General features: G+C 72.1%; 3 protein-coding genes and 2 non-coding genes across 5 annotated transcripts; all 5 read left to right on the top strand.

The window, feature by feature from the left end:
- Positions 1-2,291: 2,291 nt before the first annotated feature.
- Positions 2,292-5,717, top strand: NACA (nascent polypeptide associated complex subunit alpha). Its single transcript, XM_086768659.1, has 7 exons — positions 2,292-2,901; positions 3,985-4,070; positions 4,165-4,242; positions 4,698-4,844; positions 5,051-5,179; positions 5,371-5,493; positions 5,589-5,717. The coding sequence occupies exons 1-7, from the start codon at positions 2,292-2,294 to the stop codon at positions 5,601-5,603; spliced, it is 1,188 nt and encodes a 395-aa protein (XP_086624785.1). The 3' UTR covers positions 5,604-5,717.
- A 1,148-nt stretch (positions 5,718-6,865) lies between these two features.
- Positions 6,866-13,571, top strand: PTGES3 (prostaglandin E synthase 3). Its single transcript, XM_086768986.1, has 8 exons — positions 6,866-7,152; positions 11,444-11,557; positions 11,720-11,789; positions 11,920-12,018; positions 12,202-12,291; positions 12,560-12,622; positions 12,913-12,937; positions 13,299-13,571. Exons 1-8 carry the CDS (start codon positions 6,893-6,895, stop codon positions 13,316-13,318), a joined length of 741 nt encoding a protein of 246 aa, XP_086625112.1. The 5' UTR covers positions 6,866-6,892; the 3' UTR covers positions 13,319-13,571.
- Positions 13,572-14,442: 871 nt separating this feature from the next.
- Positions 14,443-18,366, top strand: ATP5F1B (ATP synthase F1 subunit beta). Its single transcript, XM_086768961.1, has 10 exons — positions 14,443-14,623; positions 15,652-15,834; positions 16,166-16,340; positions 16,508-16,629; positions 16,866-17,050; positions 17,122-17,280; positions 17,362-17,484; positions 17,559-17,771; positions 17,875-18,076; positions 18,183-18,366. The coding sequence occupies exons 1-10, from the start codon at positions 14,482-14,484 to the stop codon at positions 18,278-18,280; spliced, it is 1,602 nt and encodes a 533-aa protein (XP_086625087.1). The 5' UTR covers positions 14,443-14,481; the 3' UTR covers positions 18,281-18,366.
- On the top strand, positions 15,875-15,949 carry LOC147597101 (small nucleolar RNA SNORD59). The gene has a single exon (XR_015261285.1). It is a non-coding gene; the product is annotated as a small nucleolar RNA SNORD59 (small nucleolar RNA).
- On the top strand, positions 16,721-16,794 carry LOC147597102 (small nucleolar RNA SNORD59). The gene has a single exon (XR_015261284.1). It is a non-coding gene; the product is annotated as a small nucleolar RNA SNORD59 (small nucleolar RNA).
- Positions 18,367-19,370: the final 1,004 nt, after the last annotated feature.

Below are 19,370 nucleotides of genomic sequence, written 5' to 3' on the forward strand. Positions count from 1 at the left end.
GAGCCATTGACCCCTGTTGGCGCTGGGAACGGCGCTGGGAACGGCGCTGGGAAGGGCGCTGGGAACGGCCGGGCTCCGCGCCGGCACCGGGCGAGCTGGGCGGCGAGCGGAGCGCTCTCGGCCGCGTGCCAGCGTGTCGAATTTGACTTTTCCTTCCCGTTCTCGGGTGGGTCCCTGCCAGCCCAGGGCGCGATTCCCCCGGCGGCGGAGCGGCGCTGGGGGTCCGGCCGGGCTTCGGCGGGGAAGAGCTGAGCGCGGCCCCTGCCGCAGTCGGATTCCTGCCCGGGTCCCTGCCGCGCCGGCTCGCCGGGGCTCCCCGGCCTCGCGGGGGTTTTGGGGAGCTGCCGGCTTGGCAGCGCCGACCCCGGTGCCGGGATGTTCCCGCGGTCGCTCGCGCCCGTCGGCCGCTCGCGCTCTGTGAAGCCGCCGCGGAGGCCGCGGTCTGGCAGGGCGGGCGGACGGCGGGCCGCGGCGCTGGGAGCCGCGCGGGAGGGCCGGGGGCAGCGTGCCCGGCCCCCCCGGCCCCCGCTCTGTCTCACCACCTGCTCTGTTTCTCTCCCCCAGCTGCTCTCCACGCCGCTCCCCCCGCGCCCGCGGGCCCTGCGCCTGCCCCCGCCGGCCCCCCGGCCCCCGGTTCCCCCGCGGTGCTCCCGGCCACGGCCATCCCCGTGTTCTCTGTTCCGCCCCGGCTCCCCGCCCCGGCTCTGCAGGTCCCGGTCACCGCCGCCCCCGCTCCGGCTCCGCAGTCCCCGGCGGGCTTTGCCGCCCCGGGATCGCCGGGGCCCGTGCCGGTGTCTCCGGGGCTCGCGGCGCCCCTCGCCCCCGCCGGGAGCCCCGGTTCTCCCCCCTCCGCCGCCCCCCTGACCCCCGCGGGAGCTGCGCCCCAGGCCCCTCTCCCTGCCCCCCGGGCGGCCCCCGCTCCTGCCCAGAGCCCTGGGGGGGCCCCCGCTGCCCTCCCTCCGACCCCTTCCCTTCCCCGCGCGGCCTCGCCCCCGCCGGCGGCCCCCAGCGTCCCGCCTGCTCCCGCCGCGCCCCCCCAGGCCGCAGCCTGGCCCCAGAGCCCGGGCTGTCCCCCGCTGCCCGCGGCAGCCCCTCTCTGTCCTGCCGCGGCTCCTGGCAGCCCCGCCTCTGCCCCGCCACCCCCCGCTGCTCCCCAGTGCCCGCTGCTGGCTGGGACGTGTCCTGGGAGTCCTGCTGCTGCCCCGCCGCGCCCAGCGCCCAGTGCCCCAGTCGCTCCGCTGGTTCCAGTCGCTCCTGCGGCCGAGACCTGTCCCGTGGGCCCTGCGGCTCCAGCTGCGGGAGACCCGCTGCCTCCCCCCGCGCCCGGGACGCCTCCCAGGAGCCCAGGCCCCCAGGCAGCTCCCGTGGCTCCTGCCCTGCCCAGAGCCTCTCCCGCGGCTGCGTTGGCCGGAGCAGCGCCAGCGAGCCCCGTCACCCCGCCGGCAGCGCCCGTGCCCGCGGCCCCCGCCAGCTCCCCGCCTGCCCCTCCTGCGGCCAAAGCAGCGCCCGCGAGCCCGGACGCTGCCCTGGCCTCTCCCTCTGCCCCTGCCATGCCGGCTCCGGTAGCTCCACCGGCTCCAGCAGCCCCTCCCGCAGCCAAATCGCCTCCCGCCAGCCCCATCGCTGCCCCTCCCGCAGCCAAACCGCCTCCCGCCAGCCCCACCACTGCAGCTCCTGCGCCTCCACCGGCTCCAGCAGCCCCTCCTGCAGCCAAATCGCCGCCCACCAGCCCCATCGCTGCCCCATCTGCCCCTGCCATGCCAGCTCCTGCGCCTCCACTGGCTCCGGCTGCCCCTCCCGCAGCCAAACCGCCTCCCGCCAGCCCCACCACTGCAGCTCCTGCGCCTCCACCAGCTCCGGCTGCCCCTCCTGCAGCCAAATCGCCTCCCGCCAGCCCTGTCGCTGCCCCCCCTGCCCCCGCCAGCTCCCCGCCTGTCACACCGGCGGTGGCAGCTCCGGCCGCCCCTCCTGCGGCCCAACCACCTGCCGCCAGCCCCGTCACTGCCCCTCCCGCAGCCAAATCGCCTCCCGCGAGCCCCGTCACTGCCCCATCTGCCCCTGCCATGCCAGCTCCTGCGCCTCCACCAGCTCCGGCTGCCCCTCCCGCAGCCAAACCGCCTCCCGCCAGCCCCACCACTGCAGCTCCTGCGCCTCCACCAGCTCCGGCTGCCCCTCCCGCAGCCAAACCGCCTCCCGCCAGCCCCACCACTGCAGCTCCTGCGCCTCCACCGGCTCCAGCAGCCCCTCCCGCAGCCAAATCGCCTCCCGTGAGCCCCATCACTGCCCCTGCCATGCCAACTCCTGCACCCGCGCCGGCTCCAGCTGCCCCTCCCGCAGCCAAAGCAGCTCCCGCGAGCCCCGTCGCTGCCCCCGCAGCCCCCGCCACTGCAGCTCCTGCACCCCCACCGGCTCCGGCTGCCCCTCCCGCAGCCAAAGCGCCTGCGAAGAGCAGCCCCGTCGCTGCCACGCCGGCTCCTGCGGCCCCGCCAGCTCCGGCCGCCCCCCCGGCCCCGGGCGCGCAGGCTCCCGCTGCGGGCGCGGCTGCCCCAGCCCCGGGGGTTCCCGGTGCCCCCTCGAAGGCGCCGGCCGACGGCGCTGCCCCGGTGGGTGACCTCCCCCCGCCCGCCGCTCCTGCCCCGAGCGCGTCCCCCGCCAAGAAGCAGACCCCTCCCAGCAAGGTCGCCAAGCCGGCCCCCCGCGCCCCCCCATCCAAACCCCCCTCAAAGGGCCCGGCCCCCGTCAGTGCTGCCCTCGACGACGACGACCTGCCGCCTCTGCTCCCCCCCGAGCCGCCCGCAGCCGAGCCGCCGCCGCGGCCCGTCCCGGTGGACCTGTCTCCCCGCGCGGCCGCGGCCCCCGCCGAGGCCCCGGCTCGGCAGCCCGGCCTGAGGAACGACAAGGGTATTTGCCGCTCGGTTTGCCGTGTGCATGGAGTGTCACTGGCTGCCCACCGGATACTAACCCGTAGCCGAGGCCCGGGCGCCGCCGCGTCGGTTCAGACGCGGCGGCGCGGCGGAAGCAGGCCTGAACCATGCCGGAGCGAGCCGAAGCTGCCCGAGCAGCCGGGGATCGGGGAAGGGAGGCGCCTCGCGGCCGCGGGACCCGCTAGGTCCGGGCTCGGCATGGTGCAGCGCCGGCGGGCCGTGTCACTAACGCGTGTTGTGGCGCACGGAGCACGGTGTGGCGTGTGGCGTGGGCGCTGCCACGGTTGCCTGAGCTGGCTTCGCGCTGAAACTCGGGGGGCGGGGGGGGGGGCGAGCTGCCGCGTGCCCGTACCCCGGCGCGTGTGCCTGGCGCCCGGCGCGGTTTCCCTGCGCGCGCGGGGGAGCTGCGGGCGGTGCGGGAGCCAAAACGGGCCCGTCCCGCGCGGTGCTTCGCAGGCTGATTGTGGCGCCGGCACCGGCAGCCCTCTGAGCCTCCCGGGCTCCGGCCGCGTTCGGGACCTGGCGCGGCCTGGGCGTCCAGAGCTGCCGTTCCCTCCCGGGGGTTCTCGCGTAAAATCGTCCCCGGGAGGGAGGTCACCGAAAGCTGCAGCAGCCCCGAGAGCCCGGTGAACCGGCTCTCGTTCGCGTGCTGCGCGTCTGAGCTCCGGCAATCGCAGCTTCCCGGCTGCCTGCGCGGGTCTGAAGGGAACCCAGTGAGTCCCTGCCGGCACCGCGTCTCGGAGCGGGAGAGCGGCTCGGGCCTGGCTGCGTGCCGGGGACTCGGCGTTCCGGAGCGAGCCTCCGGGCACCCGCGTGGGCAGCGGCAGGAGCGCGGCCCGGCCTGGGCCAGCTCCCGGTGCCGGTTCTCCCTGTTTCTCCCTCTCAACCGCGTCAGGGGTTGCGGAGGGAGCTCCTTCCGCCAGAGACGGCTTCACCGCGCCGGCTGGAAACCGTCGGCACCGGAGCCCGCGCCGCAGCGGCTGCAGCGTGGCGCTTCGACCTCGCTGCGTCCCCCGCATCTGTCCGAGCTGGAGAGAGTGACGCGCGTTTGCTTCCGCAGGGTCCGGCACAGAGTCTGACAGCGATGAATCCGTACCAGAGCTCGAAGAGCAGGACTCCACGCAGGCCACCACGCAGCAGGCACAGGTAGGGCAGGCAGCACGCGCCGGCGGCGGCGCCGCGCCCGGCAGCGCGGAGCCTCGGGATCCTCACGGGTCGCTCTCGTTCGCTCCCCCTGCAGCTTGCAGCAGCAGCCGAAATAGACGAAGAACCCGTTAGCAAAGCGAAACAGAGCCGGAGCGAAAAGAAAGCGCGGAAGGTGAGGCGGGACGGCGGCGGGAGCGCGCCTGCGGCACGCGGCCTGCCCGCGGGCGGCCGGGCTTTGCGGCGGGGCCCGGCGCCGCGTCCCCGAGCGCTGGGGACCCCGCGTGGGGCTGCGGCTCCTCGCCGCCAGCCCCCGTACGGGAGCGGCCGGGCCTGAGAGCGGTCCGTGCGGCTTTCTGCCCGAGTCGGGCCCCGGGGCGGGGGGATCCCCGCGACAGGCGAAGTCCCGGTGCCTGGAGGGGCTCGGTCGCGCTGCGGATCTCGCAGCGGAGTTCCCTCGCAGGCTGCCGGCGTGAAACGCCGGGGAGCGCGTCTCTGCGGAGCAAAACGCGCTTTTCTGTTCTCCTGAGCGCAGCGAGCGTTGGAGCCGCGTCTCGGCGGCGCAGGCGAGGGCGGGGGCTGTCTCGGCGGGTCTCCTTGCCCTCGTTTCACCCGTCCCGCGTTTTTCAGGCCATGTCTAAGCTGGGCCTTCGCCAGGTGACGGGAGTAACCAGAGTCACCATCCGCAAATCCAAGAACATCCTCTTCGTCATCACGAAGCCAGACGTGTACAAGAGCCCGGCCTCCGACACCTACATCGTCTTCGGAGAAGCGAAGGTGAGCGGGCTCCGCGTGGAGCCCGGCAGCCGCGTTCGCGGCGGGCCGCTTAGCCGGGGCTCCTCCTTGCCGCCCGCGTGCCGCGGTGGCCGCCAGCGGGTCCCAGCTGGCCCCCGAGGGAGGCGGGCGAGCCCGGGCTCCGCGCTGGGTCGCGCGGCAGAGCTGCTGGACGCGCTGGCCGCGCTTACGCCTCTTCCCTCCTCCAGATCGAAGACCTGTCCCAGCAGGCCCAGCTGGCGGCTGCCGAAAAGTTCAAAGTGCAGGGAGAAGCTGTCTCAAACATCCAGGAAAACACGCAGACCCCCACCGTGCAGGAGGAGAGCGAGGAAGAAGAGGTGTGCCTTCCTCAGCCCGTCCGCTTCGCGGGGCCCTGAGCCGGCCGCTGCGCCGGCGCTCGCCCGGTTTTGTCTCCCGGCTTCCGCCTGAGCGGGAGCCGCTCCGACCCGGACAGTCCCGTTTTCCTCTGCCGGGCGCGGAGCGAGCCGCGCGCCGCGCCGGCCTGAGTCCCGGCCTTTGCCTCCCTTAGGTTGACGAAACCGGCGTGGAGGTGAAAGACATCGAGCTGGTGATGTCGCAGGCGAACGTGTCGCGAGCGAAGGCGGTCCGCGCCCTGAAGAACAACAGTAACGACATCGTAAACGCGATAATGGTGAGTGGCCGCGCGCCGCGCCGCGCAGGGGGGACCTTCCTCCCGCCGCAGCCGCCGCGGGGCTGGCTCCTAGCGCGTCTCTCTTCTCTCTGCAGGAGTTGACGATGTAGCTGCCGGGGGGAGGAGCCTTTTTTGGTGTTTCAGAGAAGAGTAAAATGCAACTAAATTTAAAATTTGTACTATTTCTATCCATTAATAAAAGTCGTGGCCTATTGTTGATGAAAGACGTTCTGCTCCCCGTCGGCTTTGCTGCCCTCCCCCCCCGGCGCCCGAGGCCCCAGGGTGGAGCCTTCCTCCCGGGAAGATCCCGGCCGCGATCCGCCGGCCCAGCGGAAGAACGCCGGCCCGTTCCCCCGTTTCCTTCCTGTCCCCGCAGCCTGGGGCGCCGCGCTCGGCCTGCGCCGTTTCCCGATGGATGGGGCGGCCGCGCGCCCTCAGCGCAGGGAGGCTGAGGCTCACCCGGCTCCGGTCCAGCCCGCGGGACGCCGGCGCTCGCCCGGAAATCTGCACGGAGGCAGCGCGCTGACACCCGCCCACCCGCGGCCCCCCAGCCTCAGGACGTGCAGAGGCGGGAGCTGGGACGACGCGCGCCTCGCTGCCGTTCAGCAGCGCTTTTTGTCCCCCGTGCCCCGAAATCTGGGCCCGGGAACAGCTCGTTAAAGCCGGTACGGGGCAGCGTTTGACGGTTGTAATGAGGGAACCGGAGAGCTGCTGGCCAGGGAGCAGCGTCCCGCTCCGGGAGGTCACAGTCGGAGGCCGCAGGCGGGAGCGAGGCCCCGTCGGCGCGGGGTGGAGTTTTCGGCAGCGCCCCGCTCCGTTCCCCCGCGCCGTTTCCCGGCTGCCCGCGGTTTCGCCCGGCGCTCTACGATGCCCGGCGCCCGCTCCGTCTGCCCAAACCGCTCGCTCCCAGCAGCGGCCCTGCGCCTCGCGCTGGGCTGAGCGCCCTTGGCCGCGGGTCGCTGCGTCCCGCGGGCGCAGCCGCCTCATTTTTCGGTGAGACGCGCGCCCCGGGGGAGGCCCAGCACCGGCCGTCCCTCCCCGCGGCGGCGCCGGGGGCTCGGGTCTGGCACGGCGGCGCGTGTTCCCGTGCGCTGGGGCCGAGACGGTAAAAACGGTGCCGGGGCGGGCTCGGGGGAGCGCAGCCGGGGCCCGGGCGCGGACAAGGCCCCGGGCCGGGCCGGTGGAGCGCCCCCCCCCCCCCCCCCAACGCCAGCGCCTGCTCCGTCGCCACGGCAACCGCCGGCCCCGCCCCCCGCGAGGCGACCGGTCGCAAGGCGCCTGCGCGGCGAGAAGCTGCTAGAAAGGAGGAGGGCGCGGGCGCGCGCGCGGGCGGGGCGGGGCGCGGGCGGGGCGGGGCGGGCGGCTCCGCGCGGGAGGGGCCGCACGCGGCGGGGCGCGCATGCGCAGCGGCGGCGGCGGGAGGCGGCGCGGCGGGTATTTTGCTGCGTCACCAGCGCTGGGCGCCGCCGCTGCCGAGAGCGCGGGGCATTGTGGGAGCCAGGCCGCCCCGAGCCCGCCGCCGCCGCCGGAGCCACGGCCCTGCGCGCCTGCGCCGCCGCCACCGCCCGCGCCGCCGCCGCCCAGAGCCGGACCCGGAGCCGGGGCCCCCCCCCCCCCGCAGGAGCGCCAGCCGGAGCCGCCGCCGCCGCCGTTCGCCATGTGAGGCCCGGGGGTTGGGGAGCGGCGGGGGCGCGCGCGGCGCGGCGCGGCCCGGCCCCGCGGGGACATGGCGGCCGGGGGACGCTCGGCGGCGGGAGGGGCGGGCCGGAGGATGGCGGCGCAGGGTCCCGCCGGCCCACGCGGTGACCTTGGCCGGGGCCGCGGGTCCCCAATCCGCTCCCCGGCGGTACCGGCCCCGGTTGCCGGCGGCGCATCGGGCGGGGGCAGGGCTCACGGCTGAGGTCGCGCCGGGTCCGCCCGTTTCTGCCGCGGTCCCGGTCCCGGCTGTGCGGGATGCGCGGGGCTGCGGCGGAGCGGCCCGCTCGGGCCGAGCTTGGCGGCCGGTGTCGGGGACGGCCGGGGCGCGGGGGTGCTGAGCGCTGTTGGGCGGCCCCGGCGCCCGCCGGTGGCTGAAACCGCGCGAGTTTCCCGGTGAGGCAGGCGTTCTGCCGGCCCGTAACGTGCGGAGGCTGCAGGGGCGCCTCCGGAGCACGTGCGAGCCCCCCCGGGGAAACCCCCGGCCGCCGCCGCCGCCCTGGGGGGGAGCGGGAAGAACCGGGCACCGACCGGCCGAGGAGCCGAGCGGCTGGGCCGCTTCTCCCGGCGTGGTGTCCTGAGCGGAGAGCCGCGCTCCCCGGTGCCTGGCCGGGAGCGCTGGCGCCGTGCTGGGGAGCCCTAATTAGCCACCTTCGTTGTGATTCCGTGACCCAGAACTGGCTCCCGACAGAGCTGCAGCCGGCGTTGGACGTTCCCTAGCAGTGCAAACGAAAGAGGAGCCTCCGAACCGCGCGGCGCGCGCGGCGAGGCGCCGTTGAGAGCGAAATCTGGCTGTTGCGGAAGAGGCGCGCCGCCCCCGAAGCGGGTGGCAGCGTGACCCGCTGACGGGCTGGGTTTCCATGGTTTGGCTTAAATGGCTGCAGGTGGTGGCACTTCTCTGAGGGCTTTGTTTGTCAGAAGGGCTGAGCCGCCACGGGCGCTCGGGAAAGCGCTGCCGCCCGGTGAAACGGCCGCCGTCGCCGGCTCCTTTTTGCCCCCTTCGTCCCTGGTCGGGCGTTGGCTTCAGCGCGGCCGTTCTGAAACTCTGAGCTGTGCGGCTGCTTCGTCTTAACGCGGCTGTAAGTGAGGAGGGTGACGTGAAGCTGGAGGTCTTTTGTTTCGCGTCTGTAGAATACATCGTCTTGAAACGACGGGGCTGCTGCATCCCGCTTACAACTCTCTGGTCTGAAACTAGGGGGGTTAATTTAAAAAAAAAAGGAAAAAAAACCATTTCCAGGGTATGAAAATGAAAGCAAAACTGTAAAAGAGGTTTCTTGGCACTGTCTGGAGGTGGAAATCTCGTTCAGCAGATGACTTCTGCAGCGTCCTCAAGCTGTAGGAGCTGCTAGGAAACGAAGACGGGGTTCCGATACCGCAGTCTGCGGGGTGGACGAGGAAGCGCGGGGCCGGGTTCGGAAACTCCTTGAGCCATGCTGACCCGCCAGCAGCGAGATTCGAGGTTCAGCGTGCGAGAAGCTGCCTCTGCGCCGGGGCGAAGCTGGAGGCCGGGGCATCCCGGCCCCGTGGGCAGCGCAGCGCCGAGCCCCCGGCGCTTGGACGGCGCAGGGACGTCTCTTGGGTGAAGCTGAGCCCGCGCGTCGCCCGTCGGCGGGAAGCTGCTGCTGGGAAGCTTCTAGAACCTGTTCTACGCTGCCGGCGCCGGGATTGTCCTCTGAGCGCGGTGGCTAGAAGAGGCAGCGGGACGCAGGCGCGTGGTGGCCGTGTCTGTTTAGGAAGCCGCCAGAACGCGGGCGGCAGCAAGCGCAGAGCTGACAGGAGGGCTCCTTGCCGAGCGTGGAGCGCGGGGGGCCGTACGCCGCTCTGGGCCCGCTGTGGCCGACTGCTACGCGGGATACCGCCCGTTTACATTGACTTCTCTGCCAAAGAAGCCTGAATCCCGTTAGGACGCGGCGATAACCGCGGCGCAGACCCAGGCTGGCACCGCTGGCGTGCGGCAGACCCCCCGGGGTTGGTTTGGTCGAGCGAGAGGCGGGAGGCGTTCGGGGCTGCGTGGAAGGGACTGCGCCCGGGAGTCCTGGCAGCGTTTTGCGGCGCCGGCGAGAAAACGGGCGATGTCCCGCGGGCGCGGGGGAGCCGTCTCTGGGAAGCGCTCGGAGCACGTGCGCGCTCCCGCCTGGGCGGCTGGCTCCGAGGAATCTCCGTGTAGGCAAGCCGCGTGGATCGGCTGCGACTTCCGTCTCCTCCCGCCTTTGGGTAGCGGTTCCCGCGTAGCCGGCGTTACCGGTTGGGACGGTAAGTCCTGCCTGAAGCAGGCGGCCAGAGCGAGGTCTCGGTCTCCCTTTGGGAGGAGCGGAGATTTGAGGAGCAGATAAAGAGAACGAGAGGCAACTCCGGCGCAGCTGCGATGTCGGCGGGCGCGTTCGGGGCGGTGAGTACCAGGTATCTGGGAGGCAGCGCGTGTTCCGTGTTGGAAACGCGAGTTCTGCTCCGGTGGATCTTCTCTGGTCCCGTTCCTTTCTGTAGCTCGGACGCCCGCGAGTTTCCCTGGGCTCTAGGACAGTTTCAGATCCGTGGAAGCGCTGTGAGCGGCCTCTTGCTGCCTCCAAAGCCCCGATCTCGACAGAGATAGCGAGGTCACGGCCGCACCAAGGGAAGGCCGGAGACGTCTCCGTTGACGTGGACAGCGTTCAGCGGGACAGGGACGCGGATTCCCGTTCCGATAACGCTGGCTGGGAGCGCTGCAGCAGCTCCGCGCGGTGGGGGTTGGTCTTCCAGCGGCGGCCGAAATGCCGCGCGGCGCCCAAACGCGGGGGAACAGAGCCGGTTGTTCCTCGTCCCCCGTCCTCTGGGAGTCTTTTGTTCCACCAGCGTCCGACAGGGAATGAAAAACACCGCAGTAAGAAAATTGCCGCTCTGCTGTTGTGCTTCACCCGGATAAGCAGAAGCCTTGGCGTTTCCTAAAAGTGCTGCTGCAAGGGAAGGCGTTAGGCTTTCCCCCAGCGGGACAGCATCCTGCCTCGAACTAAAGCTTGCGCTCAGAACCCGGCTCGGGTGTTTCTGCGCCCGCACGGCTGCCAGCGCTGGAAGAGGCCGTCGCGGCCGCTCCCTGAGCCGGCACCGGCGCTGGCTGGGGGTTTCGGGCTGGCTCCCCGCCCAGCTCCTCCCGCGGGCGGTCGTGCCGGGAGCCGCGGGGCGAGGGAGCGGGGTTTCCTGGGGGGTGCTGCCCGAACGACCGCGGCGCTCGGTGAGTAACTACGAAACGTGCCGCGGCTGGGTGTCGGGAGCGGAATCGGCCGGCGATCAGGCGAGTCAGCCTGTTCTGAAAGCGGCGGCGGCACCTTGAGCGTTCCGGGGCGTTAATCGCTCTTCTGTGGGGTTTTATTGTGCTGGAAGGCTCGGAGCGCGGCGCTGAGACCGAACGTCCGCTCCTCGGCGCGTGGAGGGAGAGGAACGCCGCCTTCCTTCGCGTCCGCGTGTGCCGCAGCTCCCCGCGGTCGGCGTAGCGGCAACAAACGTCGGGGCGAGCGACCGGCTCGGGGCGTTTAACGTCGGTCCGACCCGCGGGCGGGTCTCGGGTCTCTGCGGGGGCGTTAGCTCTGAATCCCAGCTTTGGCCTGGCACCTCCGGAAAACAGCCGGAGGGAGAAGCTCCCGCGGCCTCGCTCGCGCTGGGCGGCTGCCCGCTTTCCCCGGGAATGCCGAGGCGTGCCGAGCCGGGGCGGCTCTCGCCGGCCGGGCGAGCGTGGCCGCGCCGCAGCCGAGCTCTCCCTGCGGATCCGCAAATCCGCCAGAGCCCCGCGGCGTCCGCTGGTCCCCTGGGCAGGCCCGTGCTCGCGGAGAGCCGGGAGCTCGGCTCTGCGTGCGCGGGCCGCTGGGGCGAGCAGCCGGTGTTGCCGTCGTCGGCAGGAGCTGATCTGGAGCGGTCTGGCGTAGTTTCGATTTGCCGTGACGCTTATTTCGGTCACAGGTTCTGAAAGCCGCTCCAGGAGCGTCAGCGGGAGCTTTTGGGGGTGTTTCGCACGAAATGGGCTGCCTCTCTTTATTCTTCACGTCTTTTGAAGATCATTAATAATAATTTAACGACGCTGCTAGCATCAGAGAGGCAGAAGTGCTAGTTAGCTTCTCTAAATGCAATCAAAAAAGCGCAACTCGAGCGGTTCGGTGTCAGGGGAAGCACGAGGAGAGCCGACGTGAAGCTTGCGGGCAGCGCGGCAGGGGGAGTTTTAAAATGCGTCTCGATGTTGCCGAAAGGCGTGAAACTGGATTTGACCTTCCCTCAACCGCTGTGTTCGCAGGCAGCCCGCTTCTGCGAAGTGGTACGACCGGAGGGACTACGTCTTCGTCGAGTTCTGCGTTGAAGACAGCAAAGACGTTAACGTAAACTTTGAAAAGTCCAAACTCACCTTCAGGTGAGGAGCTCGGCCCCTCGGGAGGCGGAGGGGCGCGGGGGGGACCGGGACGCTGAGGAGATGACGCCGCTCTGAGCAGCTGGGCCTGTCGGTGAGCTGGATCCGTTCATTACGATATTTTCTCCTGAGCACAGGCGTTTGTGTTTTTTTCTCTCTCAACAGTTGTCTTGGAGGAAGCGATAACTTTAAACACTTAAACGAAATCGACCTTTTTAACAATATCGATCCCAATGTAAGTACCCGGGAAACGCCGCCCGCCCCCGAGGCCGCGTTTAACCCCGCGGCCGAAGACGAGGGCTGGGACGCAGCGGCTCCCGGCGGCCCCGCGGTGGCTGCGCTGACGGGTCTCTGCTCTCTTGCAGGAGTCAAAGCACAAAAGAACAGACAGGTCCATCTTGTGCTGTTTACGAAAAGGAGAATCTGGCCAGGCGTGGCCCAGGCTAACGAAAGAGAGGGCGAAGGTGGGTTGGCGCCGGAGCAGCGCGCCTGTTGCCTCCCCCGCCTCTTCACCGTGGTGAATGTTTGGGTCCCGTTTGAACGACGCAGCCGTTAACGGGTCGCTCGCTCGCCCGCTGCCGCGCCCCTTGCCTGGCCGCCGCGGCTCCTTCCTTGCTTGCCCTTTAACTTCTTGTCTTGACGCGCAGCTCAACTGGCTCAGCGTGGACTTCAACAACTGGAAAGACTGGGAAGACGATTCAGACGAAGACATGTCCAATTTTGATCGCTTCTCCGAGGTACGGGAAGACGAGCGCCCGCGGGGCCGGCTTCCCCTGGGGCTGCGCGCCGGGAGGCGGGGACGGGCAGCTGCGGGAGGAGTCGCCTTCCTCCGCGGCGCTGCAGCACTGCGGGCTGCGCTTTGCTGGCGCTGGGCCGTGGCCAGCGTTGACCCGTGCTGCCGGCTGCCCCGGTTTTAAGCTATTTTGGGTTTTTGCGGCGCTCCCCCAGCCCGCGCGCAGCGCGCCGGCTTCCCCCCGTAACGCGGCTGCCGTCTCTGTGCCGCAGATGATGAACAACATGGGCGGAGACGACGACGTAGACTTGCCAGAAGTAGACGGGGCAGACGACGTAAGTACCTTGTGTGCAGTAAACGCCTTCCCCGCTGCTCGCCGCAGCCAAATCTGCGCTCCCTCGTCAGGGAGCCGGAGCTCGGCCGGACGCGGCGGAGCCGCCTGTGCCGCGACGTGGCTGGCTGGGGCTGCGGGCTCTGCCCGCTGAGGCCGGACGAACGCGGGGCTCCGGAGCTCTGGGCTCTGGCGCCGAGCGCGCGTGCCGCCAGGCCTCGGGGGCGGCGGCGGGAGAGGGAGGAGCGCCGTCCGGCGCCGACTGCCGCGCTTCACGTCTCTTCTCCTTTCCAGGACTCACCGGACAGCGATGACGAAAGTAAGTCGGCGTTTCCGCGCGTCGCGCGGGCGCCCGCTGAACGCTGCGGGGCGAGCGGCGGCCGCCGACGGCTCGTCCTGTCGGTCTCGCTGAATCCCGGCCACGGGCTCACGCCTGCGAGCCGCTGTAATCTAGGGAAAGCCTTTCCACGCCGGCGTGAAGGACGGCTTTGACCTTCCCGGCTTTGGCTCTCGGCGCGCTGCCTGCGGCGTCGCCCTGCGCTCGGGGGCCTTCGCCGCCCCGCGCCCCTCGCGGCGCAGGGCCCTTCCCGTGCCTCGTCGTGAAACCGGGCTCTTAATTTTTTATTTATTTTTTTTTTTTTTAACTGGAAAAGCCCCGCTAACGCTCTTTTTCTCTCTAGAAATGCCGGATCTGGAGTAAAGAAACCTGTCGTCTTCAGGGTTTGGGGAAAGAACGTCGCCACCACATTTCACCCCCCAGCTAAGCGTTCCTGAGTTGGTAGCCCCTCGGGGAGACCCCGCATCCTTCACCCCTTTTCAGCCCGCGTTGAACGGCGTCGCTGAGGGCGGGCGCGTACCGTCGCACGGGGCGGCCCCGAGCCACCAGAGGCAATAACGTTGTGCATGAACCGCGTTCCAGACTTCCGAAAAAAAAAAAAACAAAAAAACAAAAACCCAACAAAAAAACCAAACCAACAAACAAAAAAAACCCGACCGACCCCCCCCGCCCCCAGCCGCCCCCGCTGAGGTGTAGGCGAGCGCTCGCAGCCGCCGCAATAAAGTTCGCAGAGCCTCCTTGCCGCGTAGCAGCTGTGATTGCGGTGGGCGCCCCCCCCGGAGCCCCCCACCCCCCGCGCCAAGGGGGCGTTTCCCCCCAAAATTGTCCCTTCGCAGCGCGGGGGGGGGGGGGTCCTGGGCGCCCCCTCTGCCTCTGCCGTGGCCTCGGGCCCGCTCCGCCGACCTGCGCCTTGCCGTGGGGGGGGGGGGCGGCAGCCTGGCCCCCATCTCCCGGGGGGGGGGTCTGTACCGGGACCCGGCGGGGGGGGGGGGGGGGGGGGCGCGGACCCTGGGGCGCGCGGCGGCTTCTAACCGGGCTGAAAAACCTCAGTTTCTGTTCAGAGCGGCGGGGATTTTTTTAATGTCTGCATTCTTTCTAATAAACTGTTGAAGACTCCCTGGCTCTCCCTCCGCCGCGGGGGAACGGGAGGGGGCCGGGGTGCGGGGGGGGGGGGGCGGCGGGGGGGGGGCGCGGCCTCGGCCCGCGGTCACGGCGCCCGCCCCAAGGACAAGCGGGGGCACGTGCGCCGCTGCTTCCGGCGCCTTTCGCCCTCCCCCTGCCTTTTCCGGCCGATTCCGTCCTATCGCAGCGTGGCGTTTCTTGACGGATAGAGCGACGCGCCAATCGCGAGGAGGCGGGGAAGCGAGCGCCCGGACAGCGCTGGCCAATAGGAGAAGGATGCGGGCGCTGCGGCTCAGCGCGGCGCCCAATGGGAGCGCGCGGAGGAGGGTGACGCGCGGCGGAGGGCCCCGCCCCTGCGGGGGCCGTGTGGGGCGGGCGGAGCGCGGGGCTCAGTCGGCGCCGCCATGTTGGGGCTCGCGGGTCGCTGCTCGGCCGCCGCCGCCGCCGCCGTCCGGCCGCTGCTGCGCCGCGGGGCCGGGCCCGGCCGCGACCTCCTGCCGCTGCTCCTCAGCCGCGGGGCCGGCCCGGCCGCCGCCGCCGGGGCGCGTGAGTGCGGGGCGGCCGCGGGGTCACCTTGGGGCCTGGGCGGTCGGGGGGCGCCGGGCCCCGTTATAGGGGTGGGGGCGGGACGGGACGGGACGGGCTGTGCCGGGCGGGCGGGGCGAGGGGATGGGCCGCGCCACCGGGGCGTGGGGGGAGGAACCGCCCTTGGGGGCATCGCGGGAGAGCCTGGGGGTGCAGGGGGTCCCGGGCGGGTCGAGGGCTGCGGGGGTCCCGGGTGAATCGAGGGAGGGGTGCAGGGGTCCCGGGTGCACCGATGGGCGTGCAGGGGTCCCGGGTACACCGAGGGAGGGGGGCAGGGGTCCCGGGTGCACCGATGGGCGTGCAGGGGTCCCGGGTACACCGAGGGAGGGGGGCAGGGGTCCCGGGTGCAGCGAGGGAGGGCTGCGGGGGTCCCGGGTGAATCGAGGGAGGGGTGCAGGGGGTCCCGGGTACACCGAGGGAGGGGGGCAGGGGTCCCGGGTACACCGATGGGGGTGCAGGGGTCCCGGGTGCAGGGAGGGAGGGGTGCAGGGGGTCCCGGGTGCACCGAGGGAGGGGTGCAGGGGTCCCGGGTGCACCGATGGGGGTGCAGGGGTCCCGGGTGCAGGGAGGGAGGGGTGCAGGGGGTCCCGGGTGCACCGAGGGAGGGGTGCAGGGGGTCCCGGGTGCAGGGAGGGAGGGGTGCAGGGGTCCCGGGTGCAGGGAGGGAGGGGTGCAGGGGTCCCGGGTACACCGAGGGAGGGGTGCAGGGGGTCCCGGGTGCACCGAGGGAGGGGTGCAGGGGTCCCGGGTACACCGAGGGAGGGGTGCAGGGGTCCCGGGTGCACCGGTGGGCGTGCAGGGGGTCGCAGGCGGATCGAGGGCTGCGGGGGGGTTGTGGATCCACCCAGGGGGCTGCAGGGGTCTTGGGCGCATCCCAGGGGAGCCAGGGCGTGCAGGGGAGCCGCAGCTCCGCAGCCCCCAGGCAGGCGGGAGCCCGGCGCTGCCCTTTCCCCGCGCCGACCTTGGTCTGTCCCCCTGCTCCCGCCCAGGACGCGACTATGCAGCGCAGCCGGCCCCCGCCGCCAAGGCCGGCTCCACCACCGGCCGCATCGTGGCCGTCATCGGAGCGGTGGTGGACGTGCAGTTCGACGAGGGGCTGCCCCCCATCCTCAACGCCCTTGAGGTGCAGGGCAGGGAGACTCGGCTGGTGCTGGAGGTGGCTCAGCACCTGGGTGAGCGTCTGCCGCAGGAGGGCTGCAGGGAGGGGGGGGGCCTCCCGTGACGATGCGCTGCGATGACTTTCGTTCTCCTGAGCTCGCTGAAGCCGAGGATTTCAATCTGAGGAGGAGAAAATGGCTGCCAGAGGGCTCTGGCCTGCAGGGCTGCAGTTTGAGCGTGGCCCAGGCTCGCTTTTTCTCTGTGATATTTTGTTCCCGGGTCCTGCTGCTCTTGGTTCTCCTCCCAGCAGACCGTTCCCTTGGCAGGGCCTGGAGAAGCCGCCGGCAGCTGTCCCCAGGGTCAGCTCGAGGGCAGTGCCGTGACGCTGTCCTTGGGCCTTGGCAGGAGAGAACACCGTGCGCACCATCGCCATGGACGGGACAGAAGGCCTGGTGAGAGGCCAGAAGGTGCTGGACTCCGGCGCGCCCATCCGCATCCCCGTCGGCCCCGAGACGCTGGGCAGGATCATGAACGTCATCGGGGAGCCCATCGATGAGAGGGGCCCCATCACGACCAAACAGTGAGCGGCGCCGCGGGCGGGAGACGGGCGTCGCGTGGCGTTTGGGGGCGGGGGTGCGGGAGCAGCAGACGCGCGTGCGGACACGGCGCGTCCCCGCTGCGCCGGCGTTGTCCTAGCCGGCGAGGGGCTCGGTTCGGCCGATCTCCTTTCTCCTCCCCCTGCCGCAGGTTTGCCGCTATCCACGCCGAAGCCCCCGAGTTCGTGGAGATGAGCGTCGAGCAGGAGATCCTGGTGACGGGGATCAAGGTGGTGGACCTGCTGGCTCCCTACGCCAAGGGCGGCAAGATCGGTACGCCGCCCGCAGGGAGGGGGGGCGTCTGGGGCGGGGGGCGCCCTGCCAGCCCCACGGGGGCGCGGGGCCGGTGCCTCTGCGGCAGCTTCCTTCGCTGATGAGTAACCCTTTGACTTTCGTTCTTCTGAGCGCGCTGAAGCGACGTTTATTGATCTGAGGAGGAAGGGGGCGAAGGGGCGCGCTGGGGGCGGCCGGACCGCTTGGCGTTGAGCGGGATTCCCGTCCCCTCGCAGGTTTGTTCGGAGGCGCCGGCGTTGGCAAGACGGTGCTGATCATGGAGCTGATCAACAACGTGGCGAAAGCGCACGGCGGTTACTCGGTGTTCGCCGGCGTCGGGGAGCGAACCCGCGAGGGCAACGACTTGTACCACGAGATGATCGAGTCCGGGGTCATCAACCTGAAAGACGCCACTTCCAAGGTGCGCTGGCTCTCCGGGGGTCCGGGGGGCGGCGGAGCGGCGCCCCGCCCACCCCCGCGTCCTCCCCGCAGGTCGCCCTGGTCTACGGGCAGATGAACGAGCCCCCGGGCGCGCGCGCCAGAGTGGCTCTGACGGGGCTGACGGTGGCCGAGTACTTCAGGGACCAGGAGGGTCAGGACGTGCTGCTCTTCATCGACAACATCTTCCGCTTCACCCAGGCTGGCTCGGAGGTGCGCGCTCGGCGCGGGGGCCGGGCGTGGCGGCGGGGGGGCGCCCGGCGTCGGCCTCTCACGGGCTCTGCTCTCTCGCAGGTGTCGGCGCTGCTGGGCAGAATCCCCTCCGCCGTGGGCTACCAGCCCACGCTGGCCACCGACATGGGCACCATGCAGGAGAGGATCACCACCACGCGCAAGGGCTCCATCACCTCGGTGCAGGTGAGGCCGGCGCCGCCGCGCCGGGGAAGCCGCCGCGCCCGCCCGGCGCCCACCGTCCCCCCCTGCCCCCCCAGGCCATCTACGTGCCGGCCGACGACTTGACCGACCCCGCGCCCGCCACCACCTTCGCCCACCTGGACGCCACCACCGTGCTGTCCCGCGCCATCGCCGAGCTGGGCATCTACCCGGCCGTGGACCCGCTGGACTCCACCTCCCGCATCATGGACCCCAACATCGTGGGCCCCGAGCACTACGACGTGGCCCGGGGGGTGCAGAAAATCCTGCAGGTGAGGGGCCGGGGCGGCCCCCCACGGGGGATGAGGGGCGGCGCGGGGACGCGCCTGGCGCTGGCCTCGGCCGCTCACCCCGCCGCGGCTCCCCCCCGCGCAGGACTACAAGTCGCTGCAGGACATCATCGCCATCCTGGGCATGGACGAGCTGTCGGAGGAGGACAAGCTGACGGTGGCGCGCGCCCGCAAGATCCAGCGCTTCCTCTCGCAGCCCTTCCAGGTGGCCGAGGTCTTCACGGGCCACATGGGCAAGCTGGTGCCGCTCAAGGAGACCATCAAGGGCTTCAAGCAGATCCTGGCAGGTGAGAAGGTCCCCCGAGGCGGCGGCGGGGGGGGGAGCCGGGGGTCCCAGGGAGCCCCCACCCTGGGCGCCCCGCTCCCCGCGCTGAGGCGGCGTCTCCCCCGCAGGTGACTACGACCACCTCCCCGAGCAGGCCTTCTACATGGTGGGGCCCATCGAGGAGGCGGTGGCCAAGGCGGAGAAGCTGGCGGAGGAGCACGCGTGAGGAGGGTCCCCCGGCCCCCCCGCCGCCCCCCCCGCGGCCGCGCCCCCCCGTATTTAACGTTTCCAATAAAACAGCGGTGAAAACGGCCCGCGGGCCTGCGTGCTGCGGAGGGGGGGGTCCTGCCAGCCCCCCGGCTGCGCGGTGGGGGGCTGGGCCGGCGCGGGGGTCCCTCGGTGTCCCCGGAGGTGGGGCAGTGCCCCAGGCAGCCGGGGGGGTGACGCAGACGCCGCCCCCCCCCCCGCACTGCAGCTGCAGCGCAGCACAAAGAGCCGCCCTGGGCCCCGCGGGGGGGGGGGGGGGGGGGGGGCGCTGCCCCGGCCCCGCAGCTGCGGCTTTGTCCGCGGGGTCCCGGGGGGCCGCCCCGGCCCGACCCCGCCCCTCCGCCGGTGTGGGGGGGGGATCCCCGCGAGGGCTGGGCCGGGGGGGGGCGTGGCGCCGCCCCGTTGCGGGGGTGCCCTCAGCTGCCCCCACCCCCCCACAAAGGGCCGCGGTCCCTTTAAATGGCGGCGCGTCCCGCGCGGCGGGGGGGGCGGCGCTGACATCACGCGGGGCCGGGAGCACCTGCGCCCGCTCCGGTACCGGCACCGGCACCGACACCGGCACCGCGCCGGCGGGCCCGCCGCCCCCAGGTACGCAGCGCGCGGGACCCCCCACCCCCTGCACCGGGACCCCCGTGGGGCCGGGACCCCCGGCTCCGAACCGCGACCCCCCCCCGGGCAGGGAGCCCCCGCACCGGGACCCCGCTCCCGCTCCGGGCACGGCTTCCCTCCCCTCCCCGGGACCGCACCGGGACCGGCTGCCCCGCACCGGGACCCCGAGGAGCCCCCGGCCTCTGCGCAACGCGTGACGTCACCGGGGATCCCGGGGAGCGGGGCACCCCGCGGGGCCGGGGGGGGGGGGGGCGGGAGGCGGGGTCGTGCCGGTGTCCCCGGGGAGCGCCCGGTCCCGGCCGCGCGGCCGCCCCTGCCCCGTGCGGTGCCGCCGTTCTCCGGGGGGGCGGGGGGGCAGGCGGCAGCCGGTGCTGCGGGAGCCTGGGCCCGGGCCGGGCGGCGGGGGGGAGAGCGGGCGGGGGCCGGGACCGGGGGGACCG

This window comes from Chlamydotis macqueenii, chromosome 29 (genome assembly GCF_036417535.1).
Source record: "Chlamydotis macqueenii isolate bChlMac1 chromosome 29, bChlMac1.mat, whole genome shotgun sequence".
Lineage (NCBI taxonomy): Eukaryota > Metazoa > Chordata > Aves > Otidiformes > Otididae > Chlamydotis > Chlamydotis macqueenii.